Here is a 16,681-nt window from a genome sequence, read left to right on the forward strand (position 1 = left end):
CATCCCTGGTGCACACAGGTAGCTGGTAAGCAAGCTCTCACTGCTGGAGCATTTAGAATAATTGCTTATCGCCTGTGATGCTGTGCCAGGAGTCTCCAGCCAGAAGCATATAACGATCATAACTCTTCCACAGACAAACAGGGCTCCTGTTTTTAATTTTAAAGAAGTGCTCTCTAATTTATCAAATCTCCTGTACCAGGGAGAGAAAAGAAGAGAGGAGAGCCAGGGGAAGGTCTGAACTTCACTCAACGCTGTTTAAAAGCCCCACTGGACATTCACGGCAGGCTCCTTTTCTGTCGGTCTCACAGCTCACCTCTCTACCTCACTCTCCCTCCAATGCAGACTACAAAGGTTTCCTTATCAGGGTGGTTTATAAACTGTCAAACGTGGATATATTGCAGCCATCCTGTCTGAATGGAGATACAGAACAGAAACTTCACCAGAACCTGCTGCCCTTCCTCTGCCAGGCTAAAGCATTGTAAGAAAAGGCTCTTTTTAAAGTATTTATTTAAAGAACATTGAATTCTGCAAGCCTCCTGGCAGACAGCTGCAAGCTCAGAGCTCTTGTGCATGGAACCTGAGCTGTTCCATCCTCTAAACTGCTCAGTTCAAATATTCTGGCCAAACTTCCCCAGTAAGTCTCTCAGGGATTTTTAAGGATCTATTCTCTTTATCACTTCAAAACCTATACATATCCTCAGGCAAAGGTTTATCATCTAACAAACATCAGCAAATTCCTCAGCTCTTTTCAGTTTTGATGTGGGAATTGGTCTAACCACAGTTCCTGGAAAGAAACTTGCATGAGGAGCGCGAGATCTGGCTTTCTCTCCCTCAGTTATCAAGTTCCTCATACGTGGGAGTTAACTTCTACAAGTGTGAGAATAATTGATTTTTCAGTTTGCTGGCCAAACCAAGAAACACAAGACAGCATATGAAGTACTAGCTAAATGGAAGAGTTTCATTCACAAAACCATTGATTTTTAGCATTTAAACAAAAATGTCTTTGTCAGAGCAGCCAGCAGTCCATCTAGCCTGGTACGCTGGCTTTGACGATGGCAATAGGACACACAATGTAGGAAATGCATGAGGCTGGCTACTGTCTGTGCAAACTGCCCCCATTACTCCCATGCCATTGCTAATCATAAGATAAGAGGTGTTAGAAAGTACATTGCTGCTTATCCCTTTACCTTTAGTATTTGTTCATGGATCTGCTGTCCCTGAGGTCCCTGTCCAGGAGTTGGCAGAGACAGATAGCAAAAAGGTTTGGACAAATTCTTCGACAAGTTCATGAACAGAAAATACAAGGAGACAGGTTTTCTACCTCAGCTAGGTTGCGTACGCACATCTGCTGGAGCTTTCAGCAAAATGGCAGGAACCAGAAAAAACACAGCAGAAGTCTTGTATGTGTCACAGACCCGTCTAGACGAAAGCATTGATAGGACAGGAAGGGGGACATCTTACAAAACTTCACAGCTTAGGTGGAGTGTCTCTCCAAATGAAGGCCTTCCAGCCTCCTTAGTTTCCCTAGGGTTCAGCCAGAACGAGCTCGGCGGTCCTGCCTTCCTCCCCGCCAAACATCTGTCTGCATCACACAGAGATGACATAATTTGGAATCGTTTGTTTTCCTGACTCAGGAGTGCTTCAGTTGTGGAAGAGTAAGTCCAGATATCAAGATGCATTAGCAGAACTTTGTGATAAGGTAAAATCCTAGGCACTCTCCATCTGTTTTCTCTCTAGATATTTTAGTCACCTTTCTCACCCTATCCATCTTGAATGACAAGAATCAATCTGTATTAATATTCTAGATACCAAAAAACCCCTAGTACATCATCCACTCCTGATGACTACAGAAGACTAGATTCGCTGACCCAGGAAGTTTGTCCCCACTATCTGCCCTACACTTCCAGGGCTGAATTCTGCATCAGTTCTACTTTAAAGCCAAACAAAGATTAAACAAAAGGAGGAGTGAGAATGACCTACACTCAGTTTGGTTATTTGAAATTTTTATCGGCTCACCAGCAGGGCTGAGTAGATCGCTGCAATACAGACCTCTCACTGAATCACCAGCCCAGACCAGTAAGACTGAACTTGCCCTGGCTGCTGTACTTTCTGTTAATCCCAGTTCCATTTTTTCCAGGTTCTTGAGTATAACCAAGCCTTTCCTAAAATGGGCTGCATCATCCTTTCTCCCACAAGTCCTAACAGGCCAAATATCAAGGGCAGCCGGGAGTCTGCACGTCCTCCCATTTTGACAGACAGATACCATAGTCCATCTTCAGCATTCAAAAATTTAAAAGAAAGCTATTAAGTAGGTCTCTGTGATAAAGTCCTGCTGTATTTCTACTCTTTCAACAACTTCTTAAAATTTACTGAACTTCTCATAGAGAAGACGGTCTTCCTTCCATAATCCTTTCATCATCTTGGTATTTACTGAATCAGGGACTTCAGTTCTCTTAAGGTCAAAAAAAAAAAATAAAAATAAAAATAAAATAAAACCGCTAACCTAGACACTCTCCTGACATCTGGGACCAAGAATGTAAGAACAAGGAAGTATGAATGCAGATCCCCAAGCTAGCTAGTTTGCCTAAAAGAGAAATTCTAGCTTGAGCAAGAAGATCTTACAAATCTTAGTGCCATGCTACAGCTTGAATAATCAGATCTGATCCTCTACAGACCAATTAAATATAGCACAGTGCTGTGCTGACACAGCTTCTGTTTCTGATTTGGGAGCTGCTTTGTATTCAGCTTCTTAGCTACATGGTACAGATGTACTCAAATCTGTCTTTATAACCTCAGCCTTACCCAGGGCAAGAAGCAGCAAAGGCTCCCATTATTTCCTTCTAGCAGAGTGAGAAACTCGTTAGTAAAGTCCTTGGTAGCGTATTACAGACGTGTGAGTGTGCCTACTCCTGTGGGGGTGTAACACTAGAGGAACTGTGTTCCTCTCTGCAGTAGGGTGCACACAGGCATTTATCCTGGGGCAAGGTGTAGTGACAAGAAGGCATTGGGAAGGATGCACTAGCACTTCAGTAAAACTCTTGTAGAATAACTAATGTGACTTAGGCACTTGGGGAGGCCACAGAAAGGAAGAAGCTTTTAATGCATTGCTATGCTCTCTTGACTGCAGGCCAAAACTGTTTTTACAGGCCCCTCTAAAGCTCTATCTGCTGAAACACTCTCAGGCAGCAACAGTATGCACCAGGAAAATTTTTAAAGCAGATAATTTAATTGCCAAAACGGAAGTTATTAAACTGCACATTTAATTGAAAATGGTAAGAGACATGATCCAGAGCAGAATAGAGGGAATTTTATGCAGAAAGCTTTAGCTGGATATACACAACTTGGCTAAAATAAACAAAAAGACTAAGGCCATCTTTAAGCCATTACAGAGGTTAGTACTAACGTGTGTAATAAACGGATATCTTTACTGCAGTCTTAGCCTAATTCAAACTGTCCAACACTGTGTATCAAGCAGTCCTGAACTAGGGAGCCAGGGAACAGGGTGGGTCCTCCTGGTACTGAACCAGCACCATGGCTACAAAACCTTGGTGGCCTCATTTTCAGATTCCTTCCTTTCTTACAACAATAGTGATACGACAACTGGAAGCAGGGGAAGATGAGTGGAACTTACAGCGTGTTGAGGTTCTTCAGTTTCCTGAAGGCTCCAGGTTTTATCTCCTTGATGTGGTTGAAACGTAAATCTCTGAAAGTAGAGAATATAATCAGTGCACACACAATAAAAATGGACCATTAGTAATCAGCACCTTCCACAAGAGGAAAGGTGCTGCGAGAATCTATTGTACAAGGCCTACAAAAACTTGAGCAATAAAGACATAGATCTAGGGAAAGAGGTGAGGGAGGAGGAGGCTGGAGGACTGCTTGTCTGCAAAGTTGGCCAACAGCCAGGACAACCCCACATTTACAAAACCTACAGACATTTCATAGGAACCGAAGACTGAAAGAACACGCATGATCATTTGCAAGAACTCTGGACAAGGTCTGCTGCCCTAGATCAACACCCCAAGTTTATGTGCAACTACACACATATCTCAGTCTCATCTGTAGAGGAAAGCACTTAACTGTGTGAACCCATATTTTAGGTCCCTAGCAAAAATCATCTTTTCTAGGGTTAAAGCTGATCAAATAACCTCATATAACAAGCATTTCACAATCTGCTTCAGAATGCTCCAAGACTCAGAACAGCTTATCGCTGCCTGCATTTCCAATTTGTGCCAACTTTAATTACAATTAGTGGAGTCCAGGGGATTCTGGCAAATTTCAAGGGCTGTCCATGTAACTACATCGACTTGGAAACTTAAAACATGTTTTTTGATTGTTAATGAGATAATAAAATAAGAGCTAAGTGGTTTAACCTGGTTAACCAAGTAGAAACACTTCTATAGGGAACGAGCATTGATCTGGCACCTTCCTTGGTCTGGCACATTGTAACAAACTGCAAGACTGACAAATGTTTTTCTGCTGTCACCTTCTATCCAAAGCACAAAAATAAAGACACATTTAGAGAACACACAGCTATTTCTCTGTGTAAAACAGCCATTTAAGGGCACTTGTTTTAAGGGGGGAAAAAGCAGCCAACGTGAACACACTGAAATGCCTTTCAATCTGGTGGCAAGTTACAGAGCATTTGGAATCACAGTTTAAAATAAGAATTCTACAAAAAGCTACAATTTCAGCAATTGTTTTTAGGAAGAGCATCACAGGAATCTCGGCCTTAGTAAATTAAGATTAGAGAGAAGAACATTCATTGCAGGTAGTTCTACATGGGAGATGAAAGTGAGTCTCCAAGGCAGCTGAAATATCTTTGAGCAAGTGCTCGAGAATACACAATAAGTATAGCTGATTTTTATTTAAGATACGTTTCTTGAGCTGAACAGTCTGCAAAGTAGGCAATTTTCCTGTTTAAAAGAAAAAAAAATCAATTTTCTAACATGGATTCCCTCTGCATCTTCACATTTTTTGGACAGAAAAATCTCACCTTTATTTAACTCGGATTAAATTGAAGGATTAAATCTCTGCCTTGATACCCTCCTTTTTTCTTTAAAAAACCCCACTGACTACAATAAAATACGTGACAAAGCTCTATTTTCTCTTGTGGTTTTTTTTTCCATTTCTGTAATTTTTCAGAGTTGGGGAAAAAAAGAATGGTAAGAGTAATTTAGAGAGAAGTCTATTCCCTTTGTTAGTTTTAAGTAGTGCATGGTGAAGAGCTAGAAGGCAGGAAAAAAAATACAGCTTCAACATTTCCCCCTCCCCCCCAAAAAAAGTGTTTAAATCACAACTTACATGAAACATTCTTATATTGCAAACTCCGCAATCCCAAAAGATCACCTTCTGGAACTGCAATTTTTAACAGTAGCTTTACCTCTGACATCTCCTGTTGTGATTATTTTTTATTGTTCGAATTATATATTCCTTACTCCTCTTTGTTTGAGGGTGATTTTACATATACCTCTTCCCTGATGATGTGAATTTGATGATATATGTTTGGATTTTTCAAGGCAATAGCTGACTCCATGAAGCCAAATACAATTAAGTATTGGCAGAGGTGATAGCACAATTCACCGACTATTCTCTACGGTCTCATTAAACGAAATGAGGAAAGACTAGACCCTGAAAAGAGGTGAAGAAATGCAAACTTGATTTATACACTGTAACACACAGGCACAAACTCTGCATCCCCTCAGGGGCTGTAAAGAACTGTGTAATTAGTCCAGGCAGCTGGCTACAGGTAATAGGAAACCTAACAAATAAATGGAGGAAATACACACGGGTCAGGGCTGAGGCTGTTGATGCTCATGAATGGCAGCAGGAAGCAGGCAGTGAAGTGTAAAACACCACTCTGGGTCACAAATTGCAGGTGGAGGGAAAAAAAAAAAAAAAAAAAAAAAAACCTAGTGAACAAAATCCTTCACACCTCAATATTCATACAGAAGAGCTCAGCTTCCACTGCTGAAGACCCAGAACGACAGGTGACTGAAAACACCTCTAGAAAGCCAGCAAAATGAAATAAGCTCCTCTGTCCCCAGGAGTCTTTTTTCACTCTTGGTCACATACTGAAAACAACTCCACAGAACCAGCGCCGTGGAAGCCTGCGTCTGGTCTCCAACTCCCTAAGCAAGTCTGACCTCCCAGGCTGTGGGCTTCCTCAAGGGGGTAGCAACGAAGCAAACCCGGGCTGTGCAGTTTGGCAAGAACGACTGTGTGTCGCTAACAGAGGTCTCACGTTTGTAGCTTGGCTGCACCATTTATCCATAATGCTCCTGCTGATGAGAAGGACACGGATGGAGAAATGCTCCCATAGTTCCCGTTACTGAGCGAGCAGCGAGGGTTTGATTTCACGTGGCACAAATTCAGAAACTCTAGTGCAAGACTGATTCTGGCCCCTCACTCCCAAATATCGCGTAAGAAACTTAGCTTATTTTTTTTAAATGAAGCTTCTTAATTCTTTCCTTTTTCACTCCAGATGAGCTCTTCAAACGAGTCCACGGACACCAAGTTCCGCACACAGCTGTCTTGCACGCCTCTGAAAAGCTTAGCTTTGGTTCACCCTCCATAGCATAATGGCTACAGCCATCCCTACAGACAAGAAAGGGAACCGACAGCGCGCGTTTATTCTGAGCACTTTGTTTCAAGGCAGACATGAACTGAAGAGAATCCAGAGGAAAGCCACAAGAACGATCTGAGATGGCTTATTTGACACAAAAGCACTTAGAGGAGAAGAGACGATACAATAACTGTGTCAGAAGTGTTACAAACAGAAAAGTGCAAATAGTATCAGCTAAAATTGGACAGATTCAGATTTTGAAAAAAATATCTTAAGCAGTAAGGTTAATAAAACACTCAGACTGCAGGTGAGACAGACATCAGCTGCACATAGTTTGCATAGTGTTGATCCTGCAATGAGGGCAAAGGATGGACTTGATGACTCCTTGAGTCTATTCAGCAACCTGCATCCAAGACAGCTGTAAACAAACTGGAGTGGGTGTCTCCACATAGCAAAGAATTCCCAAGAAGTCTGAGGAACTTGCATCTGCATCCCTACCAATGCATATAAAAATTGACTTCGGCTAATCGGTAGACTTTTCCTCCAGACCTTGGCTTGGCCTGAGGCTTAACTGGTGAAGAAATGCAATCAATGTAGGACCACACTGGGAAATTCCTGCCCAGGGTGTATTTGACAAAGAGCATCTCCTTCAGATTTTGTCCTTTCTTACACAAAAATACCTTTTTCTCTCTTCTCCCAGGCTCGGCACTTTGAAAATTTTCCATTTCTTTTCACTAACAAGCGTGCTTTCCACTGGGGCTCACCACACAGCTTCTCCTGTGCCAGCCAGTTCCAGCTGCTTTGTATACGAGCAGCTGGACTCCCTCATTCCCACCTGCTTCTTTTCACCTTGGAATCTGCAAAATGGAAAGAAATAATAACAACAATAATCCCTTGTGATTTAACTCTCCCCTATGTTTTCAAGGCTGACAGTCTGGGCTTACAAGGTACCCTTCTGCAAGGAACAAAGGAGATATCTACTGCTAAAGGATCTTAGATCCTTTTCTACCTTCACATACCCAGTGCAGTGTCAGAGCGCTCAGAGGCCGGGGATGGCAGCTGTCCTGCGTTATTCAATGCTGATCCCTCCAGACAATACCACTTTGAATGGCTCAGAGGAAAATCTTCCCAAATCCTCGTGCCCAAGCACCATAGGCCAGACAGGAAACTAGGCTGAAATATATGGATAAGCTAGGATCTGCTATTGAAATACCTCACCTTTTCAGAGGATGCTGAACCCCATCCAGGGGGCTTACAAAGAGTGATAAAATTGTAGATGGCTAGGGGAAGAGACTTTTACAGAGGAACGACACTCGAATCTTCCTGATCCGCTCAGCTTTTGACAGAACAATTGTTCCTCAGATCACTGTATTGAATAATTGATAGTGATTAGCATGCACAGCAATCAATGGCTTTCATAAGAAATTTCCATTTGTTTAATCTATTTACGCTTTTACATTATATATCACCATGTTATCTAAGCAGATAATCAGCTACAAGACACATTTACTGCAGTTCCACGGAAACTATCGAGTTTGTTTTACTGAAGTATCTTTTATGTTCAGAATATGTGCATCAAAGATGCTGGTATTCTGGACCATTTAACCCAGAACTAGCTGAGCAAGCAGCAGACACCCAATCATTATGAAAAAAAGAAACAGACAGTAAAGGTTGCTTTACAAACAGGGATAAGTGCTTAGGACACTGAAGTTCCTTCCAGTATTCTCTTGGGAAGGGAGGGAGTAAAAATTACCCTAAACATAAAGTATCCCATTTATAAGAACAGTCAAAACACTTGTCAGAAGATGCTCATTTCCTTTACTTATCCACAGAGCGTCAGAGTCAGCTCTGCAGGTTCCCCTGTCCTGCCAAACAGCTATAGTCCTGGCAGGAAAGGAAAATAGTCTTGCTGAGATGGAATTGAAGGCTTCCAGACCTGCTGTCATCAGCTTCCCAGCTCAGGAATGTCCATCTCATACACAAGTCCCCAAATGGCTTTAATAAATGAGAGTCTTCATCTCTGAATCCCTACATGGACAGCTGAGCTCTGTCATCTCTGCTAGACAGATGAGGAGACCACAGGGAGACTAAGGGCTGGTTTTTTTCCAAGTGCTTGCTATTTTGGGGGTATATCAGCTCAAAACATCAAGCTTTGACCGTTCGAGGAGTGAAAACGAGAGGAAAATATGTTCAACTTGGAAATACTGTTAAACCAGATAGTAAGATCAAGGATAAAACATAAGAGAAAGAGCAAATGCAGAGACCCTCATGCTGCAGAACAGGGTGCTGTTCTCCTGTACTGCCATACTGGTTACTTTTTAAAGTTAAGGGCTGTGAAGCATGATGTTAACAGTGCTAAACACTGAGGGTCTTCCTTGAGGTTTAGGAGTGCTCTGTCATGCTTTGCAGCAGCTACTCACCTGGAACACTCTCAGATGTTTTGCATAGTCTAATATCCTCCAAACTAGGCCAACTAAAGCATTGAATAAAAGAGGGAAAAAAAATAAAGAACTCAGTTCTTGATACCTGAGCTTCCAGGAGAATTATGGGAAGTGGGTCACTGCCTGGGGTGCCCACCACTTGAAACCACTCATTTTTAAGTGAGCACCATGGGCTTGCACGGACACCCACAACTGGACATAGACTGACTGCATGCCAGCACATGTACACGGAACAAGTGGGAGCAGAAGGACTTGGTATGCTGACAGCTGAATCACTATCGCTTCCTTGTCCCAGTTGGCACTGGGAGTGCCAAGCCCTTCTGAAAATCTGACCTCTGTTTGTGGGCACTGAAGTCTTAGAAATCTGTCATCAAGAGTGCCTGTGGTAATTTTTTTAATTAAATTAGTATGCCTATCCCTGGCCCTGTCACCTGCCACAGAGCATCTCTACCTCTTGCCAATAAAGGCAGGAGCAAGGAATGTCTCCAAAACACAGCTTTAGTCCTGCATACATGTTCAGGTAGGGAGATCACACAGCAAACTGTTGACCTGGACAACCCCAGATAACTTGAGCTATTACGTATTAACAGCCCTTACAGAGATTAGGATCTGATCCTAATCAAATCAGCTAAACCTATTCTTGGGTATTCATGTCAGCAAGGAGTAGAACTCTTTTAACCTAATGCATATCTCCTAATGCTCATCAAGATACTGCTCACAACAAATCCAGAAAACTTTTGCTCCTCCTAAGCTGTATTCTGGCATGGATCCAGAAGCAGTAAAAGGAAGTTTCAGAACATAAAGGTACATCTACCCTCTGCAGGGAGCCCAAGAAGCAGTCACACTTTGCCAGCTGACGTCAACTGCTGTGGCATTCTTTAATATTGATTTTCTTTGAGCACGAGTGTTAGATTTTTGTTTACGTTTTTTTTTTTCAGACCACCAATCAAGACCTTATCCAGAATACAAATCCATTCTTTCACCAAAAAATTATTGACTTCTCCAATCCACTACTCTACCCTACTTCGAGAAAGCTACATTAAAGAACATAGCAATTTTGCTGAAGGACAAAAGATCTGGTACAGCTAGGGGAAAAGGGATGTGGTGAGGCAAAGGTAGTCAACGAGAATGCAAATACTCGAGCTGGAACCAGATGATGGGACACTATCATTTAGAAATTCTGCCTTCAAAGAACAGTTGAGAACCACAGCCTCAACAGTGAAGATGTCTTCATCAAAAGACACTGGAATGTTTTTACAAAGGAAACCAAAAATGTTTTGAATATCCTTCCTTTCCATTATCCTCTCCTGATGAAGAGGCTTCTATAAACAGGACACACAAAGGACTCTGGCCACCTCTAAAAGGTTTCATGAGGATTAGTTAGATACTCTAGTAACAGCAACCAGAAAGAGATCACACCTAGCACATCCAGAACGTGTGGGTGCATGCTTAATGACTACATAGAAGACATACACACACAGGAAATGACTAATCCATTCTTCACCTGAAAGTCCAGAAACACATGACAGACCATAACGGGCACGGCAGTTGCAATAATTCATTTGCTCAGCAAATCTCCCTCCCCACAAACGTGTAAGGTTCCTTCACAAAACTATGATCCTTAAGATACACCGAGAAAAGCTACATACTGTCCTACCAAACTTCTCTACTGCAGCAGAGTGACCTGCAGGTAGGAACTGAGTGGCCAATCAACACACACAATGCCACACAGCGATGAAGGGAAATAAAAATTGTCAAATTGGAGATGCTTACACTGCCTGATTAGCAACCAGGTCTATGCACAACTGGGTCACCTTCAGTTCATGCCAGCAATGTGTTCAGATACTGTGCCATCTTTGCTTGTGCCCTGAGCTATGTTTCTCAGGAAGTACTCATTCATTATGTGTTATGCATAATGCAAAAAGGAAAAAAAAAAAAGAAAGAAGAATAACCCATGGATAATTGGATTGGAATCCATTAGCTGCCAGCCAGAGGGCAACTTCTTTCCATAGATTTCTTCTTCTCATGCCCACATGTTTCAGAGTTTATTGTTTTAAACATCAAACTGTAGAACAAATGACTTAGAAGGTTAAAGAGCTATTGAAATTTTCCGAGTGTATGTTTCACAGCTGTTCCCCCCTTTGGGCTGCTGGCTAAGAGAACTGCTTGAATCCCAGCAGTAACCAGCAGATCACATCTGGATAATCATGTTCCAGTTGAACAGACAGCAGCCAAAATACATTTGCAATTATACACCATGAATTTTTATAGCTTGCTTATCTGTACACATGTAGCCATTACTGCCATCCTGTTCTCCACTCAGGATAAAACGAACAGACTTCATTACCAAAGATAAATAGTCTATTGCTAAAACCAAACATTGGGCCAGATCCTCAGCTGCACCCAGCTGGGGTTGGGGAGGGGAGGAGGGAAATGGAAACCAAAGAGGAGCCAATAACAGCTCATCAATCCCGGAGCTGGTTCCATGCCAATCCCAGCATCATTCAGAGAAGGCAACGGGCTGCTCTAAGTTAGGCCAGCTGGCTACAACCCCGAGGGAGCCACCTGCCAGCAGGGCTTGTCGAAGCATAGAGCATGCCTGCTAGAAAACTTTGCCACTCTTCTTCAAGGATTGTTAAGGAGAGGGTGGCACAGAGTCACAGAGGTCAGAAAGTCCCAAACCCCCAACTTCAAAACAAACTTCATCTGGGAACTCCAGCTGTTCTGCAAGGCAGCAGAGCTGAAGCCTCAAATCAGTGTTTGTATTTAGAGCCAAAGAGTAGGACCATGGGGTCCTACTCATACTCCATGACAAATGTGCAAATATTATAATTCCAAATTTTCTATTCAGAATATACTCCATGATCTGTTTTTGCTACAGCTCTGGATATTCACACTGATATAACAATTCTCATCCCAAAGAAAGATTAACATACCAAAAGGCTGGAGTAGTTAGGGGTTTGGTTAAGAAGTATTGTTTTTTCTATCACAATTAAAACAAAATTTAATTATTCAAGCACTATTTATAACAGGCACAATGGTACGCCAGCTGGCAAATGTATTTATGCACACTAGATCTTAGAGATAGCCAGACAGCCAGTATTTTCACTTGCCACATACCATGCAAAGGCATATGATCTGCCAACAGAAAATACTTAACAGGCTCATATTACTCTCTGTTTATGAGGAACATCATTTATTAGTATGGGTTTTGCTTTTAATTATGCAGACAGTATTAGAAAATAACAAACCAGATACATATCTTCTGCAAAAATGTGTCTATAAAGAAAGTCATCTCATTCTGGATGCATCTCATGCTTCTGTATCTCACACCTTTACCAGCATAATCCCACTTAATGTTCAAAAACCCCATTTCCCACTGAAATCTGTGCCTGTCACATTAAACTAAAACAGCTTTCCTCACAGCTAAGTATGCAAAACATTGACCATTTATAAGCAGCCTGCATGCAAACTAGTTTCGTGGCTTGACAAGAGCCAGGGACAGGGAACCAGCGATTGCATATGCTGTACCTGAAAATCTGGCCCCTTGTCCAGATGGAGTCTCACAGACAACTCAATGCTTCCTAAAACGCAACGAGATACTACTTGGAATTTTGCCACAGGTAGGAGGACAAGCCATGGATCGCAGTCACTTTTTGTTACTTGAAGCATAAAAAGAATGAAGTGTGGTGTTGTCTGAGGGCATTTAGAAATGCACCACCCCAAGAGAGGAAAAGAGTGACCATCATAAATGTCCCTTCCTCTGTAATCTGTACAGGAAACACGCTCAGGCTATTCTGTGCAATGATGTCTTTTTCTGAATAAAGAACAGAAATTAAGCTCTTAGACCTCAGAAATGTCTTCATTCAGCTGGCAAAACAAACACTTTCCCCAATAAAATCCATGTTTAAACAAGAAGAAACAAACCAGTCTGTTAAAAATCAAACAGAGCAAATGTATTTAAAACACATCACTATTTCAATCTATAAGGGGGAAAAAATATGCTTGATGACAATTTTGACAGACTCAAAGTTTTGGTCCTGAAAGAGTAGGACCGATAACTATTACCTATATACTTTGCAACGACCAATACAGTACAGTTCCACATTGCACAGTAACCATCCTATCACTGGCCTACAGAGAAAGCAAGCCCAAATTCTGATTTACCCCATGTCAGGGGAGGTTCCAAGTAGTCCAGCTGCAATCTGTTTTCCCACCTGCATAATTTTATCAGTAGCAAGCACAGACATTTCCTTGAGTGCTACTAATACTAGAACCTCAGTGTATTCCATCGACTGAAACCTATCTGGACGGCAGCAATTAAAATGCCAATATCCCGGTCGCATGTTCCGTAGGCCACCAGTAGAGAAGTTGCACAAGCACTATTAACGAGATGTTTACAGGAGAAACGCTAGTATAGATACTCTGGTTGAGATCAAATTCAATTTGTTACAGGTTCAGGGAAAGGCTTCTCAGCCCACTGGTGTAAAACAAGTTTTACAATCAGCACTCATTTAAGCAAGATGAGCATGATTATAAATATTTGACAATTCTTTCCTACTGTTTACAAAAAAGGTCCTCCAAATGAAGGGATCAGATAAGAGTGCCATAAAGAGAAGTATTTTGTCACGTTACTGCATCTTAAAGCCACCTCTAAGTTTAGAATTGACCACTATAGAATCCAAAGAAAGCGCTCTTCCGAGTCCATTGGTAAACACTGTTTAGGAGTCCCCAGATTTTACATGCCCTTTTCTTGCAACTTTTCTATTCAAGGGACTAAGACAGCAGTTCCCTCTCCAAAAGGCAGTCAGCTCAATCAGTATTTTATTTCTTAAAAATGTAATCTGTGAGTTGTCACAACTTTGGCATTCCAAATAAGTTTTAAGTTTGGCTTGTGTAGTTCAGAACCTACACTCGAGGAAAGAAATGGGGTTGTATTTATTACAAAGTGCTTTTTCTCTCTAGAGGCAAAAGCTTGAACTACTTTATTTCCTCTCTTACATATCTGCATTCAAAGCTTTCTCAGATGAAAACGGTGTACTTTTCTACAAGCACAGTTTAACATCTGTGACTTCTGACTCTCCAAAACTATCCTGTCTTCTAGTGATTGTACTGGCTTTTTTTTATTATTATTATTATTTTAATTTCCTTGATGGCTGTATTAACAATTAAGTGATGCCAAAAGAAGCAGTTTCTGTTTTATGCTCTAAAACATGAAACAATCTGCAACACAGAAAATCTGCAGGAAAGAAAGGATTTAAAGGCACGCTTTTAGATGCCTTTTGCCTTGCCTTTTTCTTTCCTCTTCCTAAAGACTGACCAGGTAAGAGAGACAGTAAAATGAAATGGCTACTCACAGTATGCTTGTCTGGGGTGGGATATCAGGGATGTTTTCCAACATCAGATGCATGCATCTTACTGTAGTCCTGAAGCACAAGCAGCGACTAGGACAGGAGCAGGAGAAACTAGGCAAGAGGAGAAAACACAAAAAGCCTAGAAGAGCTGAAGGCTTGATCAGCATGGTGTTTGCTGGAGTGTATTTTCCTCCGTTCTGAGCTGCAGGGAGCTGACACCAAAAAAAAAAAAAAAAAAAAAAAAAAAAGTTTCCCAGCCCTGAGGTCCAGGAGGAGGAGGGGACTCATCAGCATGTGTTTGCAATTAAATTAAGGCAGTTTGACAGTCCTGCCGCCCACCCTCTCTACCATTATGTACATCATTGAAGATCACACTGTTCCACACCTCCTTTAATTGGGGTGTTTAAGTACAAATGCTTAATCTTAATTTATTCTTGCCTTTTTCTTAGTCTAAACAGCAAGTTAACTCTTCACCTTCTCCTTGGGTTATCTAAAAGCCTAGGGAACGTACCAGTGCTTACAGTGCTGCGTTGGGACTCAGAAGGCCTAGGTACAAATTCCTGTGCGATTTTGGGAACGTCAACATTTTTACTTTATTACAGTCCTTGCACACTAAGGATAGCATCCCATCTAAGAGCCTCTGTCAAATGTATTAGGCAGTAAGACTTTCAGAATAGAAACTGCCTCTTATTACACGTATGCGTAACATCTGGCAAAATAAATTTCCAACCATAGATGGAAACTGAGTGCTACAGATAAGCGAATTTAAAATGGAGATGGCTAAACAGCGATAAACAACCTGCAGATAAATAAGACAAAAACTGACTGCTGGCATTGACAGAACGCAAACAGAGTAGAAGCTAATTCATTTCAAGGGCATTTCAACTAATACAAAGGTATCATTTAAAAACAATTAGGATTCTGGAGAAATGAAAGACAGTTGAGGGGTAAAGAGGGAAACAAACAATGAAACTATCTTTGAGTTTGAAATGCAGTAGTTCATGTAAGAAATGCAGACCTCAATCTCTGCCTTCCACTGGGCCACAAAAAATTGAGGTGCAAAAGGCAGGACATGTTTCCCATGATCATCTTTTTATCATTATAAAGAAACTTACAGTGAAATAACCCGTTTCAAAGCTTTTAGTTATCACTAGACAAGATAAGTGTGTGATTTCAGCATAAGTATAAAACATTAAGGCTCATAAGGACATGACTGCCTCTTGAATTCCAAACATCGCATCATCCCTCGCTACCTGGAGAAACAACCCAAAGTTTTCTCTGAATCTGCAATTGCTCTACATTGTAAAATGTAAGACACAATGTGACAAAATAGTAATTAGCCAGAGTAATATTTAAACCTCCAAAATATGGAGAAACTAGGAAATAAACTGAGGAGTTCCAGTCATAAGATACTTTCTCAACAGCAGGTTGACTTGAACGCTACATTCCTACAAATATCAGAATGAATTACTGGAACACTTACCTTTCATCACGTATTTTCTTCCTTTAGTTGTTCTTAAACAACCAGATGAGGGGAAAGAATACTGAGAGGAATGGGTTGGGGCCTTCTCAGTAAAATTGTAAATCAAGGATTTCATGATATGTTAGAATATCAAGGATTAGATAATATCCAGAATATATTAATGATTTATTTCCCACCTCATCCTCACTCAGAAATCTGCCAGGTATTTAAATTTTGGTGACGGGTAAGACATTGGGCAAACGATCATTATACAGTAGCTGATGTCTTGCACCAATCACTTACAAATACCTGAGTAGTAGTCACGTCTTAGATGGTAAAAGCAATTTTTTTTTTTACTAGCCAGAAAAAGGTCACATTATACAGTAGGCTTTTTGTGTCTTACCCTCAAGCAATTGTCTGTTTTCCTAGATTTCAAAGAGGTGCCAATACAGGGATTGTTGGAGCTCCTCCATCCTCCCTCTGCAGACACAACTCTTGGTTGTGACCACAGTGTCCTCTAGTGGTCACTCACCCCACCTTACGACTAGAAATCATAAAAGGCTAAAAAAGTATCTGCTTCAGCCTTTATATAACAAACTAATAGCAGCTCAGAGCAGGTTGCTCTAGGTAAATGACAGGTTTTCATTCTAATTTGAGAACTACGATTTACTCCTGCATCTGCATTAAAAAAAAGACAACGCAGATTTTGACTTAAGTCCTACAGACTTTGACGGTATGTTTTTCCAGTCTGACTGTTGCCTGTATCCACTCTTTCCCAAAGCACAGTGAACTCTCAAGACAAAGTAACACAACTTCCTAACAGCACCTCTATACGGAAACATTCCAGGAAAATAAGCCA

General features: G+C 41.3%; 1 protein-coding gene across 1 annotated transcript in view; it reads right to left on the reverse strand.

The window, feature by feature from the left end:
• The window catches only part of LOC134147671 (peroxidasin homolog), a 45,055-nt gene extending 30,528 nt beyond the window's left edge, over positions 1 to 14,527 (reverse strand). Inside the window, exons 1-2 of the mRNA XM_062589072.1 lie at positions 14,364 to 14,527; positions 3,632 to 3,703 (exon numbers count right to left, since the gene is read on the reverse strand). Coding sequence (XP_062445056.1) covers positions 3,632 to 3,703; positions 14,364 to 14,527 — 236 coding nt within the window. The remainder of the gene's footprint in view (positions 1 to 3,631; positions 3,704 to 14,363) is intronic.
• Positions 14,528 to 16,681: the final 2,154 nt, after the last annotated feature.

This window comes from Rhea pennata, chromosome 16 (assembly GCF_028389875.1).
Source record: "Rhea pennata isolate bPtePen1 chromosome 16, bPtePen1.pri, whole genome shotgun sequence".
Lineage (NCBI taxonomy): Eukaryota > Metazoa > Chordata > Aves > Rheiformes > Rheidae > Rhea > Rhea pennata.